Source organism: Onychostruthus taczanowskii, unplaced genomic scaffold, assembly GCF_017590055.1.
Source record: "Onychostruthus taczanowskii isolate IOZ18803 unplaced genomic scaffold, ASM1759005v1 scaffold67, whole genome shotgun sequence".
Taxonomy (NCBI): domain Eukaryota; kingdom Metazoa; phylum Chordata; class Aves; order Passeriformes; family Passeridae; genus Onychostruthus; species Onychostruthus taczanowskii.
Window position 1 is genome coordinate 3187299 of NW_024504455.1, and position 15655 is coordinate 3202953.

The following is a 15655-nucleotide window of genomic DNA, read 5'->3' on the forward strand; positions in this document are numbered from 1 at the left end:
AGGACAGGACTGAGGAAGGGGAAGCATTCAGGATTCAGCAGTAGGAGCTGCTTAAAAGGAAGTATGAATAGGGCTAGGTCTCAAGGAAAAAGCTGGATGTGTAGGTGGAGCAAAGCAAGCATAGCAAGTTTAGGTTACCTAAGAGTATTTCTTTCTCGCCAAAAACTAAATCTGATTTTTTTTTTTTTTTTTTTTTTTTTACTTTACAAAAGCCACAATTCCAAATCTTTCCTGCTGAATCTGTTTCAGTAGTCTTTTACTCAGAACTCGTGTTTTATAACACTGTACTAAAAGCTGGTGCCAAAATTAGTGCTGTAAAGTTTTTTTCCTGGTATCTGATCTCCTCTTTGTCGTGCCATAACTTTTTATTTAATTATATTCTTTTAGACCTATGTTAAAAAGCCTAAAACCATGACATTATCTTTGAAATAATACCTGGTGTTTGTACAGGCTTTAGGAAGAAGGTGTGGTTTTCATACCAGTAGAATGTGCTGGCTCTTCAGCTGTACTGAGAGCTTCCTGTCTAACTTCCCTCTTTCTTAAGCTGATCAAAAACCTTGCATGGTAGTGAGTACTTTGAGCAGTTTAACTTTTTATCTTGTGTGCACAGAAAATGCAACTAGATAGTAAAAACTTACTCAGAGGAAGTAGAGAAAGTGTTGGTTTTCTGATGCTCCCCTTGCTACATTTTCTGAGGAATGCTACATTTTTCTGGTTTTTCCTTTCACTGCTGTCTCCAGTACACACTTGGTAGATTTGGTAACACCACATTGGCCAAAATAAACTGTCTTCTGCAAAGATCACCAGACTGCACCTGAGCAGCTGGAGAGAACTGACGCTGTCTTAATTGTGGTCTTGGGGTAATCTTAAGAGTCTTTTCCAGCCTAAATGATTCTGTGAAAGGTATGATCTGTGTTATTAAAAGAAGCTTCAGGTTTTTTCATCCAATCATCAAGGTTACTGTAGGCTGATGAAAAGAATGTTATGGAAAGTGTGCTTTGTGAAGAATGTCTGAATCTGTGCGTGGATCAGTTTTGGGCAGGTTTCCAGGCATGCCCATGTCTCTGAGCTGTGCTTCTACCTGAGCATTTCAGGTGGATGGTGACTAAAAGTGAAACCATGTTGTGTCTGTGTTAGTTGTCACCAAGTTAAGGAGCCATGCTATTTCTGATAGACTTCCATGCTGTGATTTTGTGTATTCATTGGCCACCTTAGCAGGAGGCCAGGGGCGAAATAGCAGAGGAGCTGTAAGTCTCTGATTTAGCAGCAAAGGTCGAATGTCTGAATTATAACTGACTGGGTGAGTGGAGCCTGGAATTGTGCCGAGCTGTGGTCTTCTGAGCCACTTCAGACACAACTTCTGTACTTTACCCCTGTTGTTTTTTCCCTACAATGAAATACTTAGCTCATAAAGGGAGGAAAAGATATTATAATATGCACCTTTTAAAAATATTATGCCTAATTTGTCTGTGTGCCAGGGGGATTTTATCAGTCATCACTTGATCACTTTCAAGAAAATATTATTGAAATGTATTTGCTGTTAATCGATTGTGGAAAGTACACTGCCTCCTCCCAGTATTTATTTACAGATTTTGTGTTGCTTCTGTTTCTTTGAATTAGGGCTGTAAAGGGTGTCCTTTCTGAGTAAACGCTCCGTTTGAGCAGCGTGATTGTTGAACAGATGGTTGTGTGGATGTAAACAGCTCTTGAACTTCATGTTTGGTGTGCTAAGTATCTGCACTGCAGAGTGTCCAGTACACATTAGTATATCATTAACCTCACGTTTAGTGCTGCAGGGATTTTGTTTTCAAAGGGAATATTGCAACAGTGCTCCCTGAAAATGGGTGTTTCATGGTCCCTGGATATCCTTCCTGTAGCAGTGCGTGGTGAAAATAGCCCATTCTTCCATAACCCATTAGGAAGAAATTCTTAAGTGTCTCAGCACAGAAACCACCATGTGGGCTCTCTCAGGCAAACCCAAAAGTTCCAAAAATTAAGTGCAAATTTGATGCATCAAATGTATCATTCAGATTACAGTATTTCAGTAGCATCAAGCTTTCTATCATTTGGCCCATAGGCTCAAGCCTGAATTAACCTGAGACAGTCTCAACCTTCATAGAAAACTCAGGGGCAGAAAGTACAGCAGAGATTATCAAGTCTGCTCCTGTGCCCCAAGGTGAGATCTCTGCATCATGTCATACCTGATAAAAGTTTGTCTGACTCGTTCTCAAAGACCTCCAGGGATGGAGATCTCTTAAGATCTCTCCAACCTCATCAGACAACTGTTCTACCAATTTCATAGACCTTATAATTAAAAACCCTTTTTCTTTACATGCCATCTAAAGCTTCTGTGCTACAAATTAAACCTGTAGCTAATTGTCCTCTGACAAGTACTCCTGTACACTGTGAACATGAAAAATAGAGATTATTCTGTAGCTCTGCTTTCTCACATGAATTTCATTTCAAGGTAACATAAAGATGGCTGTATTTAAGCAGGAGACATGGTATTAAATTTTGATGGCAAGGACTGCAATTATGTGATAAGATGGAGCCAGCTTCTTTTTGGAGTTGGAACATGGGAAATTCCAGTCATGAATTTTTTTTTTTTCCTTTACGATAAAGATGGTCACATATTGGAGCAGTTTGCCCAAGTGAGTTGCACAATCCTTATGCTTGGAAATACTCAAAACAAAGCTGGATGAGCCAGAGCTGCTTTGTGCAGGAGCACAGACTGCATGACCTCCCCAGCCACATTCCTTTCAGCCTAATTTGTGCTGTAATTCTCTGTCACAAAATTTTTCATCTAGTGTGCCAATTTACACGAGACTTTTTTAGAAGTCCCATGAACTTGCTGGATATAGGTTGCTGTTCCTACTGAATGTCCTTTGTTCTGACTGTAGTGTTAACTTTTATGAAAAAGTCAGAAATAAAAATTAAACCTAGAGTCTTAGTTAACTACATACTGTTTTCAATATGGGGTGGGGATTTATGTTGTCATGGTTGTATTTTATATTGATTTTATTTCAAAAATCTCATAATTTTAAATTTCATCACTAATTATCTAAGTAATGTCTGCCCAGGCTGTCTGTGAATTCCTGCTAAATTCCAGACTTAATAAATAGAAATCAGAGAGGAATGCTTTTTCTTTTGGTAGTCAAGGGAGATGGACTATTGCTGACAACCATGATTTTTTAAAAAATCTGAGGGTTACTTTTAAAAACTCTTACTGTCACTGTCCACAGCAACAAATGAAGATAAAACAAAAATTGTTTTGGAGTTTGTACAATCAAGGTTTCTCTTGTGAAAGCAGAAAGCAGATATTTTTCTCCTCAGCCATGATGTAGTTGAAATGGACTTTTGTTGAAATGGAATTTTATAGGTGCTACCTTTTAGTTTCCCAGGATACTTTGTTAAATTGATGGTTGATGTTAACACCTGTGTGTGTTGAGGAAGATATTTCAAGATCATCCCATCTAAAGTTCTGGTAAATTCCCTTGTCATACTGGAGATTTTTAGAAAGAATGATCTTGAAATGTGCTTCCTTTTTTACTACTTTTGTTCATCAAAGAAGGGATCATGAGCAGGGAACTTTGTTTCAGGATGGGTGGGGAAAAAAAAAAGGCTTAAACCTTGGTCTGTTTATCTCAGAAAACCAGCAGACAGATGAAGCAGAAGTGTGATGCCAGGTGCTATAATATGCCAATAGAATGTAAGTGCAGGTGGAAGCCACACTGTCTCACCCCATTCCCAGTGTACTGCCACCATCTCTATTGAAAAGGTAAATTTCACCTTTTTTTTTTTAACCCAAGCTTCAAGAAATTGTCAAATAAAAGAGAACAAAAATTGTTTAATGTTTGGGAAAACATATTCATTAAAAGGCATTGAAAGTGTAGTACTGGAAGACTGTGGGGGAAAGAGCAGAAGCAAGGCAGACAATTTAATACTGTTCTCTCTGGCTCCACAGTATCCCTTGTAGTAATGAGGTGATGGTTGCATACTCAGAAGTGAGTACCAGTTTTTAATCTTCAAGCAGATCTTTAAAATAATTTGAGAAAAATCAGAAGGGAAAATTTTCGAGTGGCTCTGCAAATGGTGTGAAGAGAAACTTTTAATTTAAAAAGTTAATTTGGTCATTCTAGAGACTTTCACCAAGTTTAAAATCCCCTGTGAAGGTGACCCAACAGAAACTTTTATTTCAAATTGTGCCTCCTTTTTTCTACCTTTTCATTTGAAATGTTCACCCTAACCACTTTATCTGTTGTTCTCATCAGGGATACTTCCTCAGATTTTAGGAGAATACTACACAGTTTCAGAGAATGCTTGTTTCATCTTTTCTTTCCTCTTCTGACAAATTAAATATACATTAATGACTCCTTGCTGTTTCAAGAATTCAAATGGATAAACAAATTTTTAAAGTCCCAGTGCTGAACTTTGAACAGATGCTGTTGTCTTTCCAAATGTTAAATAGTCATTGACTTTAAATAGGTTTATTTTTAAAAATGCAAAACCAGTACAGTTTAACTAAAAGTCTCTTCCTGTTGTTTAACTTTTACTCCTGATTATGAAGATGCCATGATTTCATTAGTTTTCTAGTTGCTTCTGTCTTCCGGGGTTGCCATGACCTGATTTTTTTCATGGTAAACCAAGCAGAGCAATGAGGATGTGGAAGGAAAACTTCCCAGTATTAAAAAGCCAAAATATGCAGGTTAATTGGGCATTTATAGAGGTACTGAGTTCATCTTTAATTTAAATTCCCCCAAAACCCCAAGTCATTCTTTGTTTCTGTTGAGGAGCTTTCCCTTTTTCTCATTAGTTAAAAGGTATGTTTTAGTAAAGACTAAGTAGTTGCTTACAATGATGGACCTCTCTTACATCTTCTACACCACCATTCTTAATTACTGGCTTAATAAGGAAAAACCCACCATAACCACATATTTTTTCATACCATTTTTTCTCATGAACACTAGCAACAGTGGACCTTTAGGGGTCCCTATTGTGTATTTCACTATCTGATAGTACTTTTGCCTGAATTTTTCTTAATGCCATTCTAATTTCTGTAGAACAGCTTTGTTCTTCATCTATGTCTCACTGTGTCCAACAGTTTTTCATTAGGTTTCCATATATCTTGCCTCCTGTTGGTTGCAAAAGCCTAAAAGATTTTCCTCACAGTACTTGAAAAAACAAAAGCTTATTTCACATGGATTTAAGGCACCTCAGTGTGTCCCACTCACTGAAAAAGAGTGGGTGATTACCAAAGATGCTTTAACTTTCCAGAGAAAGAAAATCTGTTGGAAAACCTGCATTAATGACTCCTTGTGGGGATGAACTAGCCTGCCACCAGTCCCAGCTGTATCACTGTGGATTTTGCTTAGCACACAGAATTTATACAGTGTTCAAACCGAATGAGATGCTCATAGTAGTTAAATGAAATGCAGCCATCTCAATGGTGTTGAAAGGTCAAAGCTAGGAACAAGATTAATTTTCCTGTACTATATGTGGCAATGCCTACATGTGCTACTTTGTGCACCCAGAACTTCAGCCTGAAGCTGTTAATTAATTTCTAAATGCCAGCAAACAGAAACTCAGGAGCAGCGCCATGACCCATTCTCAGATCAGGATGTTGGGGTTAAATGATTTGTTGGAAGTCCCTGGGGTGAATTAGTGATGATCCTAACTATGTGATGGTAGGCCATCTTCTCCCATAAGTGCAGGAGAGCTGGGTGTTAGAAGGGTGTCTGTGCAGGAGGCAGGATGTTCTCCCAGTGCCGCAGGACAGGCGGCCTGAGAGGTCCCTATGGTATTTGCAGGGACCCTCGTGGCAGGGAGGAATGATGAATCTGACTCCATGTTCTCAGAAGGCTAATTTGTTATTTTATGATACTGTATTAAAGAACACTACACTATACTATGCTAAAGAATACAGAAAGGATACAGACAGAATGCTAAAAAGATAGGAATGAAAACTTGTGACTCTTTCCAGAGTCCTGACACAGCTTGGCACTGGTTGGCCAATGAGACAAAACAACTCACACCGGAACCCAATGAAACAATCTCCAAACACGTTCCACATGTGAGCACAACACAGGAGAAGCAAATGAGAAAAATAATTGTTTTCCTTTTTCTCTGAGGCTTCTCAGCTTCCCAGGAGAGAAATCCTGGGTGAAGAGATTTTTCAGAAAATGTGAATGCGACAGGTCCCTGCGTGGCTGTCTGGAGTTTCTGCTTCGTAATGAGCGTTCATTCATGGGGAGGGAAATCCCAAATGTCTGGCAGTTGTGGCTGGAAGCTAACGCTTTGTTCACGGAGATCTGTGTTTTAATGCTGGTAATGTTTTCATTTCCCTCGTTAGGGCAATAAAAGAGGTTGTATTTTTGGCAGACGGACGTAGCCCTTGCTGACTGAGAACCTCTGACAATTCAAACTTCAGCCACCTGGCTGCTGAGAAAAGATGCTTTACAAGGGTGGTCACAAGGGTTTCCTGCTGGGCACGAGGTGAGGAAAGCTGAGGTGACCTGGCAGGTTAGCCTCCCCAGGGTGCTGCTGGGCACAATCCTCGGGGATCGTTCAGCTGGCCTGCCTGCCGAGGCGCAGCCGGCCGAGGGCGGGTGTCCGCGCTGCGGCCTGGAGTGGATTACAGCCCGGAGAGCACACTCAGCTGCCGCTGGATGAATCAACTGGGATAACAATCCTGCCTGAGACGTGGCATCGGGGGCTTGTCCCCTGAGCCCCAGCTGGCCGGCTTCAGAGCAGCAAAATGGGAGCACAGCGCCCAGACACAGCGTCACTTTTCACTGCGGTCTCTTCCGTCACCTGATTGAAGTCATAATCTTGTTTCACACTCTGCCACACCAGCCTGGCTGCATGCGAGGGCACAGGCCCGTAGGATAATTCAGGTTGAAGGGACCCCAGAGTGTCATCCAGTCCAGCCTCAGTTCAGCTTCAAGGTCAGGCCAGGTCACCCAAGGCTTGCTCAGTGAAACTCAGAGGAGCGAGTTGCCAAAGGACTAAAAGCTAATTAAAGCTTCATGAAGCATGTCACAAGCAGGAAAGCTCACGGATAGTGGGAAAGGGGAGGCAGGGGGAGACTGATGACAGTTCATTACAAGAGGAGCAGAAAGACAGCACTATAGGAGGAAAATTCTTTTCCTTGCATCAGCAAGGATCTCAAAGGGGATCTGACAGGTAGGTTTCCATCCAGAAACTCCTGTTTTCTTGGTGATCCTGACAAACTGTTCAGGCTGCTGTGACACTGTTAGAGGACTTTTTAAATTTATTTTTCTTTGACTGATCACATGAAGTGTAGGTAAAACAGGAGTCATTGATATTCCTGCAGTGTTGTGAATATTAAGCTGCTCAAGCTTAATTATGAAACAAAATCAAATGTTCTGTCAAGGTTGCTAGAGGCCCTGACTGTTGAAAACTGGTAGGATGTACCATAGAAAGGATTATTGTATATAAACCCTACTCCCTTACCTTTTTTTTGACCCTGAGTGCTCACTGGGGGCTTCTGTCAGACTGGGAGAGAGGCAGGGGGAATGGTAAGTGAAAGTTTCTGTGATACTGGCTCCTGGAATTGCCACCGTGCTGCGTGTTCATCAGGCACTCGTGCCTGAAGGCTCCTGGCTGTGCCAGAGGCTTACTGGCTTTTGTAAAGTAAAATCGTGTGCTTTCGTCTCAGTAATTTGAATCTGGCACCATCTTAAAATACAAACTTCAAAATCTGCAGCAGGAACAGTAACGTTTGTATAATGCTTCAGACTTTGAATTGAGATTTTGTGTGCAAATGATGAAATACCAATAGCTCAAGCTGTGTGTTATGGCAAAGTGGAGCAGGAGGGAGAATATATGGAGAGTAGGATTGATTATATTGAAGGGAGGAAAGAAGGATTTGCATAGCTTCTGTGTTAGGACTTAATATCCACATCTGTCTTCAAATACAGTGTAAATGTTCTCTGTGGCTTTTTTTCATGCAAGACGCTATTTATGGTTAAAGGTATGGAAGGACCCTTTCATATTAAAGCTTCCTGTTCTTTTGATTTACCAAAAGTTAAGTAAAGAAAGGAAGATTAAAGAGGAAGGAAAGTCTAAATAGATTTCTGTTTCTGGAAGCAGAGACTACAAAACAGCTTTTCAAGCAGGGCATAAATTATGCTCACAAATAAGCAGCGCAGTCTTCACAAGTGTTGTGTCTCAGAGCTGCTCGGAGGAGACTTTCACATGTAGAGATTTAACTATATTTGATGTCTCAATTCATAATAGTAAAAAACTCCAAACCCTCCACTAGTTTCTGAATACAAATGGTTTTTAAAAATGGGCAAAACCGCACCAAACAAAACAACAACAAACAAAAACACTTACAAGACTAAACTGTTGTCAAGTTTTTAATGTAACAATTTCTTTTATAGTTAATGCATCTAGTTGTTAACTTCATAGATATTTTAATAGTTAATATAAATGTTTATGGCTTAAAAGTGTTGTGCAGAGAAAAGAATAAGATTTGTGTACATTTCCTGCATTGGGGTACTCTTTTAGATTAGACAAATCTTTGTGAACAGTACAAATCTCAAAACTACAGAGAAATGCCCTCCTTCGCTTAAAGTTGAATTAAAATCTGGCATTGAAGAATGGTGAGGTGTTAGTCAAAGTGAAGGAAGAAAACATGACAGTAGAACTTTGAAGCTGACATGGTGAATCATTCACTCATCAAATTTTTGGAAATAATTTTGTTTTCTTGTTTCTGTTTCATATTTGCTTATACGGAGTACTCAGTTCCTCTGAGATCAAGTCAATTATTCAAGAGGTTCATTCCAGGCTCATGTGTTGCTTGTCTGATACTGAAGACAGCAGCCAGAGCTGTGGCACATCTCCAAGCTACATTGTTGGCATCTTCATTTCCAGGGCTGGGTTTGGGTAGAGTTGACATGTAAATGGTAGATCTCTGATCCCACAGGGGTGACTGCACCTCTTTGTGATGCATGAGTTGTTGATCAGAGCAGTATGGGGGGAATGGTGAGGTTTGTCACAGGTGGGATGAAAAAAGGCCAGAGTTTGACTTAGCCCACTTTTAAAAGTTTACTTAGAAGTTGAGTGTGATTGTACAAGTGTCTTGCCTGTACAAAGAGAATGGACATTGTGTGGATTTCTCAAGGACAAATTAATGCTGTTCAATTTCTGTCTTCACAATTCCAATAATTCCATTTTCAACACATGCATCTTTTAATATTAAGCAATTGCATCTGCTCTGTAGTTCAAGGGTAAAAAAAGCATTGCTTGAAGTTTAAAGACCACTGCTTCAGTATCACTAAATATATCTTGAAAGTTCTTAAGAATTTGCTGTTCCCCGAGGATGAAGCTGAGTTCATTAAAACCCTTTTTTTCATAATTAACATGATCCTAGGTGGCCTATTAACAAATAAGCCTGCTGGCTTATTTAAGATTACTTCAAGTAGAAATAGGATTGGTCATCTAGTGGAAATAGTAGCTTTCTATGTAGGTGTTGCCCAATTTGAAACAATCACTCTTATCCAAATGTATTGTTGACACAACTAAAATTTGCATAGGACTTTTTGTTCATGTTCTTTCCCACTCCTGTTGAGCAGGATAGATTTCATCTGAGAAAAGCTTGGGGTAACTTTAATCTGTGTTAATAAACTGGGTTGAATCAGAAATTGAAATTACAGGGTTGTACTGTAAAGATAAAATAGGCAGCAATAGCCTGTGGCACCCATTACAAAGGGTGGGGATGGGGGAGGGAGGTGCTTCCCAGAAAGCTTTAGTCCAGGGGGAAAAAAAAAACCAAACACATTTGCAGATTGTGAAGCTGAAAATGTGGCTGTGCCTGGTGTTTGTGAAGCTTTCCAGTGAAGTTGCATCACCCTCTTGAGCAGATGGTCTTGACAGAAGTAACATGAGCTTGGACAGCGGTCCTTGGATCTCTGAGAGGAGCTGACACAGAGGAAATTCAAGGGCATAAATTGGTGAGGAATAGAGCTTGCCTTGCCTCTGGGTGTAGATGCTCAGCTGAGTTGAGGGAAGAAATGAACATGTGGTTTGACTGAGGTGAAGCCCTGCCTTGGTGCTCATTCATTTCAGTTCACTGATAGGGCCGATAGGCAGTTCAGGAGGTCAGAGGTGCAGGGCTGGTGCTCTGTAGGACTTTGTGTGAAAACCAGGGAAAGAGTGCTGGAGACTGTGGGAGACAACAAATCCATTTGGAAACAGCTGTGAGGTTGAAGGAGAGCTGGCCAGAGGGTTCAACGTCAAGTTGCTAAGGATAATAGGTGGGATTCACCTCTGGGATGCGAGTTGAGTTTGTTTTATTCCCATTCTCTTCTTGATTCTCCTCGGTTTTTCAGACATGCAGAAGGCTGTGGGGTCTTTGTGTTTGGCTGTGGTGTTCTTGCCTAGATTGGCAAGCTGAAAACTGTTCTCACAAGCACATGGAGGTTTGTTTGTGAAGCTGTGCTTTCTGAGGGGATTAGTCTGAAGTGTGAAATAACTGTTCCTTGCTTCTTCCCCATGTTTTTGATGCCAGTTGAAGCAATTGTTGCCACCTGTCTTCTATTTTTTTCCACTGCAGCTGCTTTGGCAATATTCTAGCCTGTGTTAGTCCTTCTTACTTTTTTGTGGAATAGGGACCTCTTTGGTGCAAAAAGACAACAAGCAGTGGGCTTTCACCCTTCTAAATGACAGATCTCCTGAAAGGAATACAATACATAGGTGCAAATTAAAATCAAGGAATTTGGGAATGTGTGAAAATGGCAGGAACCATCATCTTTATGTGTTTTTTTTATTTATCTCAGGCTTGTCAAAATGAAGAGAAGAACCATTCCACAGAAGAACTTAGCAAGTCTGAAATCCAGGAGGAGCTGAAAAAGGCTAATAGCCTTCCTAGTTTGACTCCTGTAAGCAAAACATCAGATAAAGACAAGCAACCCCGAGAAGGCTTTTTTCATTTCCTTGGAAGCTTATTTAATATTGCAACAAGATCTTCTTTGGTAGAATCTAAACCCTCTACCTTCCAAGATGAACCCAACAGATGTGAAAAGGATTTACAGAGCACAAATACCTTTCCAAAGGACATGCAGCCAAAGCACCCGAAAATTGAAGAGCCTACAGCTAGAAAAAAAGAGGATTCTGTAAATAAAGATGATTCCATCTTAAATAATACTGGGAATGATATCACACGGGATCTTCAAGGAGGCTGGAAACAATCTTCAGACAGAGAAAAGTAAGTTTTAGAATTTATTATTAAATATGTTTGTGTGTGTGTACAGAACTGTGCTGACCAAGTTCAGCTGACTGTAAGAGAAGTGTCTGTCATTTCTAAGGGTGGTTGGAGTGTCCCTGACTTGTCTTTGTGCACAACCCCAGTAGCAACTGCCCTAAATAAATGAGCAGGGGAGAAGTCAACTGCAACAAAATCTAACTGTAAAGAAGTTGTTTAGAAGTCTCCTGACTAGATGTGGCATTTACAAATATGTTAAAGAAAAATAAGTGTAAAGAGCTTATTTCCATCCATATTATGGCCTATATAAAAGCTTGAATGTTTGTCCTTTTTATATCTCAGCTGTTCAATAATTTTACTTCTTCAGGTAAGGTTTTCTCACTTAAATTATCCTTCCTAGTTTATTTGACTGGGTGATTTTTGCTTATGTGTTTTTTTCCCCCTAGTTCTTTGGGGTTTTCCTGTGGTGTAAAGAAGGTTATGTAAAGCACTCCATTTCAGTTAGCCAAAGCATGGAGCATTCTTTATAGTTCTGTAGTATTTTTAAAAGACAATTTTTAAAAAACAAAAAAGTTGTGGCAAGGGCACCATTGCGTGTTCAAGAGTATAAAAGTTAATACACTGGCTGTGGTCAACACTGCCTATTACAAAACCTTTTATGACTCTCATAAACATAGATATTAGTTTTCCAAAATCATTTGTAGCTGTTATATTGAAAATTTGGCTGTGTGTGGGTCAGCACAGCATGGATTTGGAGTTAGGTGTGAGTGCATGCCTGTGGTACCTGTCCAGTTTTCCATGGGTATGTAGAACATGGACTTGTTTGTGGGCAGTGGATCTGCAAGTGATGATGACTCAGGCTTTCAGAATGGCCCAGAATATTTATTTCAAATTTAAGCAGAAAGTAGTGATTGGGAGTAACCAATAAATCTATCGCTGTGTTCCTGCTTGCATTGCAGAATGGGAGGATGGGCTCAGAAGAATCACATTTTTTTCTTTTAAATTCTTTTAAATTAATTTGAGTTGTGCTCAGTCTGTTTATTGGTGGCATGTGGAATGTTTCATCTCCATGTAGGAGACAGCCAAAATAGCTGCTTGTTGAATTCCATTTCCATACTGGGGATGCCTCCAGGACTCTGCCCCTACCTATTATTTGGCAGAATAATTATTTGAAGCTTTATGTTATAAATGCAGTGGCAGATCAAGATATGAATAGGTGATATGATACCTATTTAAGTGAAGTTAAAACTGTATTTCCACCTTCAAAATACAGTAATTAACAGTAATACTGGTTGTGTTCTCGGGAGCACTCTGGTTTGGTCTGTGACATGGTCAACTGATTTTTATCCCAGACTCTTATCATGGTATCACCCATCTGACTGTGCTTTTTCCAAACTGCAGCTCAGCACCACCTCTGCTTTGATCAATGCAGGAGAAAAGTTCTCCTCCCCTCAGTTGTTCCCAGGAGAGCCCAGGAGCGTGGTGTTACTTGGTCTGGTTCCTGAGCAAACTGTATTCCCTAAAACCTGTTGGACAGGCTGTGTTGCTGCATCAGTCTCTTGTTGCTATTTGCTGTTTCTGTAGTATGTCCTTCACTGTCCATGCAAAATTTGCAGGGTAAGATGGATCTCATTCCCCTTTTTCTTCTTGTGAATTCTTCATAAAAATGTAGATTAATAAAATAATGAATTTAGCAAAGTCTTCAGAGTTTGGAAAGTGTAGGTGTTAACTCACTGAAGTGACCTCTTCGCTCTGTGCAGAAATTTTTCAGTTATATTTGTTTTCCTGAAGTCAGAGTTACAGTTGGATTTTTCAATTGGCCATCCTTAGGTGTTGACCTGTATTGTTAGGTAATCTTTGCAACCCAGTGTAGATTTTTTTCAGTATAGTTCACGTGTCTCATGGCTAGGCAAGCATGAAAGAATGTGTGTTGCTCATTTGGAGGTAAGGGAGGATTGGCCTATATACAGAATGAAGCTTTTTTTTCGTGGAAAATGACTTTTTTAAATGGAAGAAAAGTTGTAATTTCTTTTTCATTGTAGCTGTTGTAAATTAGGGGAGACATTAAACCAATCTATGTCCTTTTAAGCTCATTCTCAAAAGCAAAGTGTACATTCTGCCCTTTTTGGCTTGGGGTGCTAACAAGTTAGACAATCTCTGTGTAACTTTAATTGTGTTTTTCTCTGCCTGACCACACAATGTGAACTGCTCTTCTGAAGAAATTAGTAAAGAAAAATTGGAATGACTGCAGGGAAGCAGAGGCTTGCATTGTTTACCTTGCTAAAAAGTTTGAATAGCTGTTTTTTTAATAAGGATAACTTTTTTTTTTTCTTTTATGGAAGTGGTTGTGCTGGATTTGTTCTCTTTCGATTTATAAAAGTTTAAAGGATGTAGAGTAGTTTATTCTTTCCAGTACTAGCTGTTTTTTTTTTTTTTTTTACTAAATATTAACTAGCTGGTATTCAATTAGCATGGCTAAACTGTAAAAATGCTTTTGGTTGCTGCCAGTTGGCTGAAGAGTCTTCTTGGGAGTGGGTGCTACAAGCACATGAGGAATGATGGGGAGAAGGGGTAAAGACTTAACACAAAGCATCAGGAAGGTGTGGAAACCATGAAGAGCAAAGATGATGTGAACCTAAGAGTGACTGAGTCCTAAAAGTCATGTGAGGTGTGGTAGTGAGCCATTTAAAGCCAAAGGTATTGGTTCCATTGTTAGTTGCATTCAAGTGCAATTTCAGCATTTTCTGTAGAGGCAGGATGTAGCAGAGAGCTTTACAAATCCTTGTGACCACTGCATTATTAATCTTACAGCAGTTTCCTTTGTCACGAGGAAGATGTAAATGAATTTGTTAATTCTAAACACAGTGAAATACTGCGTTAGGGACTGTCTGTGGTTAGTGAGGAGGTTGCAGTGGAAGAGGGATGGTTGTTAGATTGCATAATCCCCATTAGAGTTGTATAAAAAAAGAAAGCCTAAACCAAACAACCTTTCAGATTTCAAAAACCTACCAGATGGTCTCAGATGCCTTTACTCAGACAACCTCATTCTCCTCATATCCTTAAAGCAATATTTGGTGAAATTCAAGGATATCAGAGTGCTCTGACCTGTAAACTGAGGTTAATTTTGCCCTCAGTGGGAGGTCTGGCACTTGGTAAAGACTTGAGTTTCCAGGCCTTGGGCCAAGGAAAGTGGAATTCATGAGCTCAGTCTGTGGAGTACATGTTTTTGAGGGACAAAATGTGTAGGTCGCATTATTTATTCCTCCATCACCCTGGCTGGTTGGCTCAGTGGTAATTTGTACCTCAAAGGCTTTTGCTCCTTTAATCCCAACAGTGGCAAGTGGTAAAGGAGAAACACAAAAGACAAAACCATGATAAATCTGGCAAAGTCTCTAGAGTACAATTACTATGGACAGTAATTGCAGCGCAGAAGATGGGTGAGGAGAGTTGGACTAAGTCTCCAGTTATTTCATCCTTTATTCTTCCATTTCTCTGGGATGGTTGAAGGTTTCTTTGCCTTGAAGAAATGAAAGGGAGCAAGCAATTACAAAGTAAGATATTTGTTGCTTAGAGTAGAAAAACCCTCTTACTTAAGTAAGATGGCATCTTCTGGGTAGAATAGTCCCCTGTGGCAGACTGCTAGGTATAAAAGTGAAAACTTCCTGTTTACTCTTGGCCTTTGCACTCCTTAATGATGTTAAAACACAACCTTTAACTGATTAAATAAGCCCTAAAAACAAAAAAACATGTAACAGTGGGGGTACGCTTCACCTCACTTTTCATTGCTGAAAGTCTACATGAGAGAGATGATGATTTCATAAAGTAGGTGACAAATATAAAACAAAGATTTTCCCCATTATCTTTCTTTCCTATAATGTAAAATTCTGTCACTTTTATATGTATTGCTTGTCACTAAAAAGCAGTGATTTGGCTTCAAAATTGAGAATGGACTTCCTGCAGTGAATACCTGCCATCTTCTCAAGAATCCAGGGGTGGTAATGAGTGGTGCCTTGTGCAGGTGACTGAGGACAGAACTTTGGTGTTTTCGTCCTGCCCCAAAGTCATATGACCCACATCTGTTCTATTGTCTGCTTGCCATTTGTCTATTTTCCAGTAGTTTGGGTGTTGGTTTTTTTTTAAATATCCAGTAACAATAAGTGGGTGTTTCAAATAGTGGTGTGCAGAACAGTAGTGCTTGTGAAACTGCACAGCTTGTTCTGGAGTTCAGCAAGGAGGAGCTTTATTGCATTGCTGAACATGGCTGAAGAGAAAAAAATCAAAATTTTACTTACTATAAATGTTTTGATTAAATAGTCTTGCTTAAGACAGTAGTACCTCAATTCAACAAAGTATTTTAAGATCCTGTCTTCTTCCTTCTGTTACGAACTTTGCAGATATGGATGTGAGAAAAAACTGAACCCCACAACT

General features: G+C 39.7%; 1 protein-coding gene across 2 annotated transcripts in view; it reads left to right on the forward strand.

Annotated features, from left to right (window-relative positions):
* The window catches only part of CRYBG3 (crystallin beta-gamma domain containing 3), a 93187-nt gene that overhangs the window by 15181 nt on the left and 62351 nt on the right, over positions 1-15655 (forward strand). For both annotated transcript variants that reach the window (XR_005953866.1, XM_041420855.1), the window contains exon 3: positions 10803-11230. Coding sequence is in view for 1 of the 2 variants with exons in the window: in XM_041420855.1 (XP_041276789.1) it covers positions 10803-11230 (428 nt within the window). In the remaining variant the exon portion in view is untranslated. The remainder of the gene's footprint in view (positions 1-10802; positions 11231-15655) is intronic.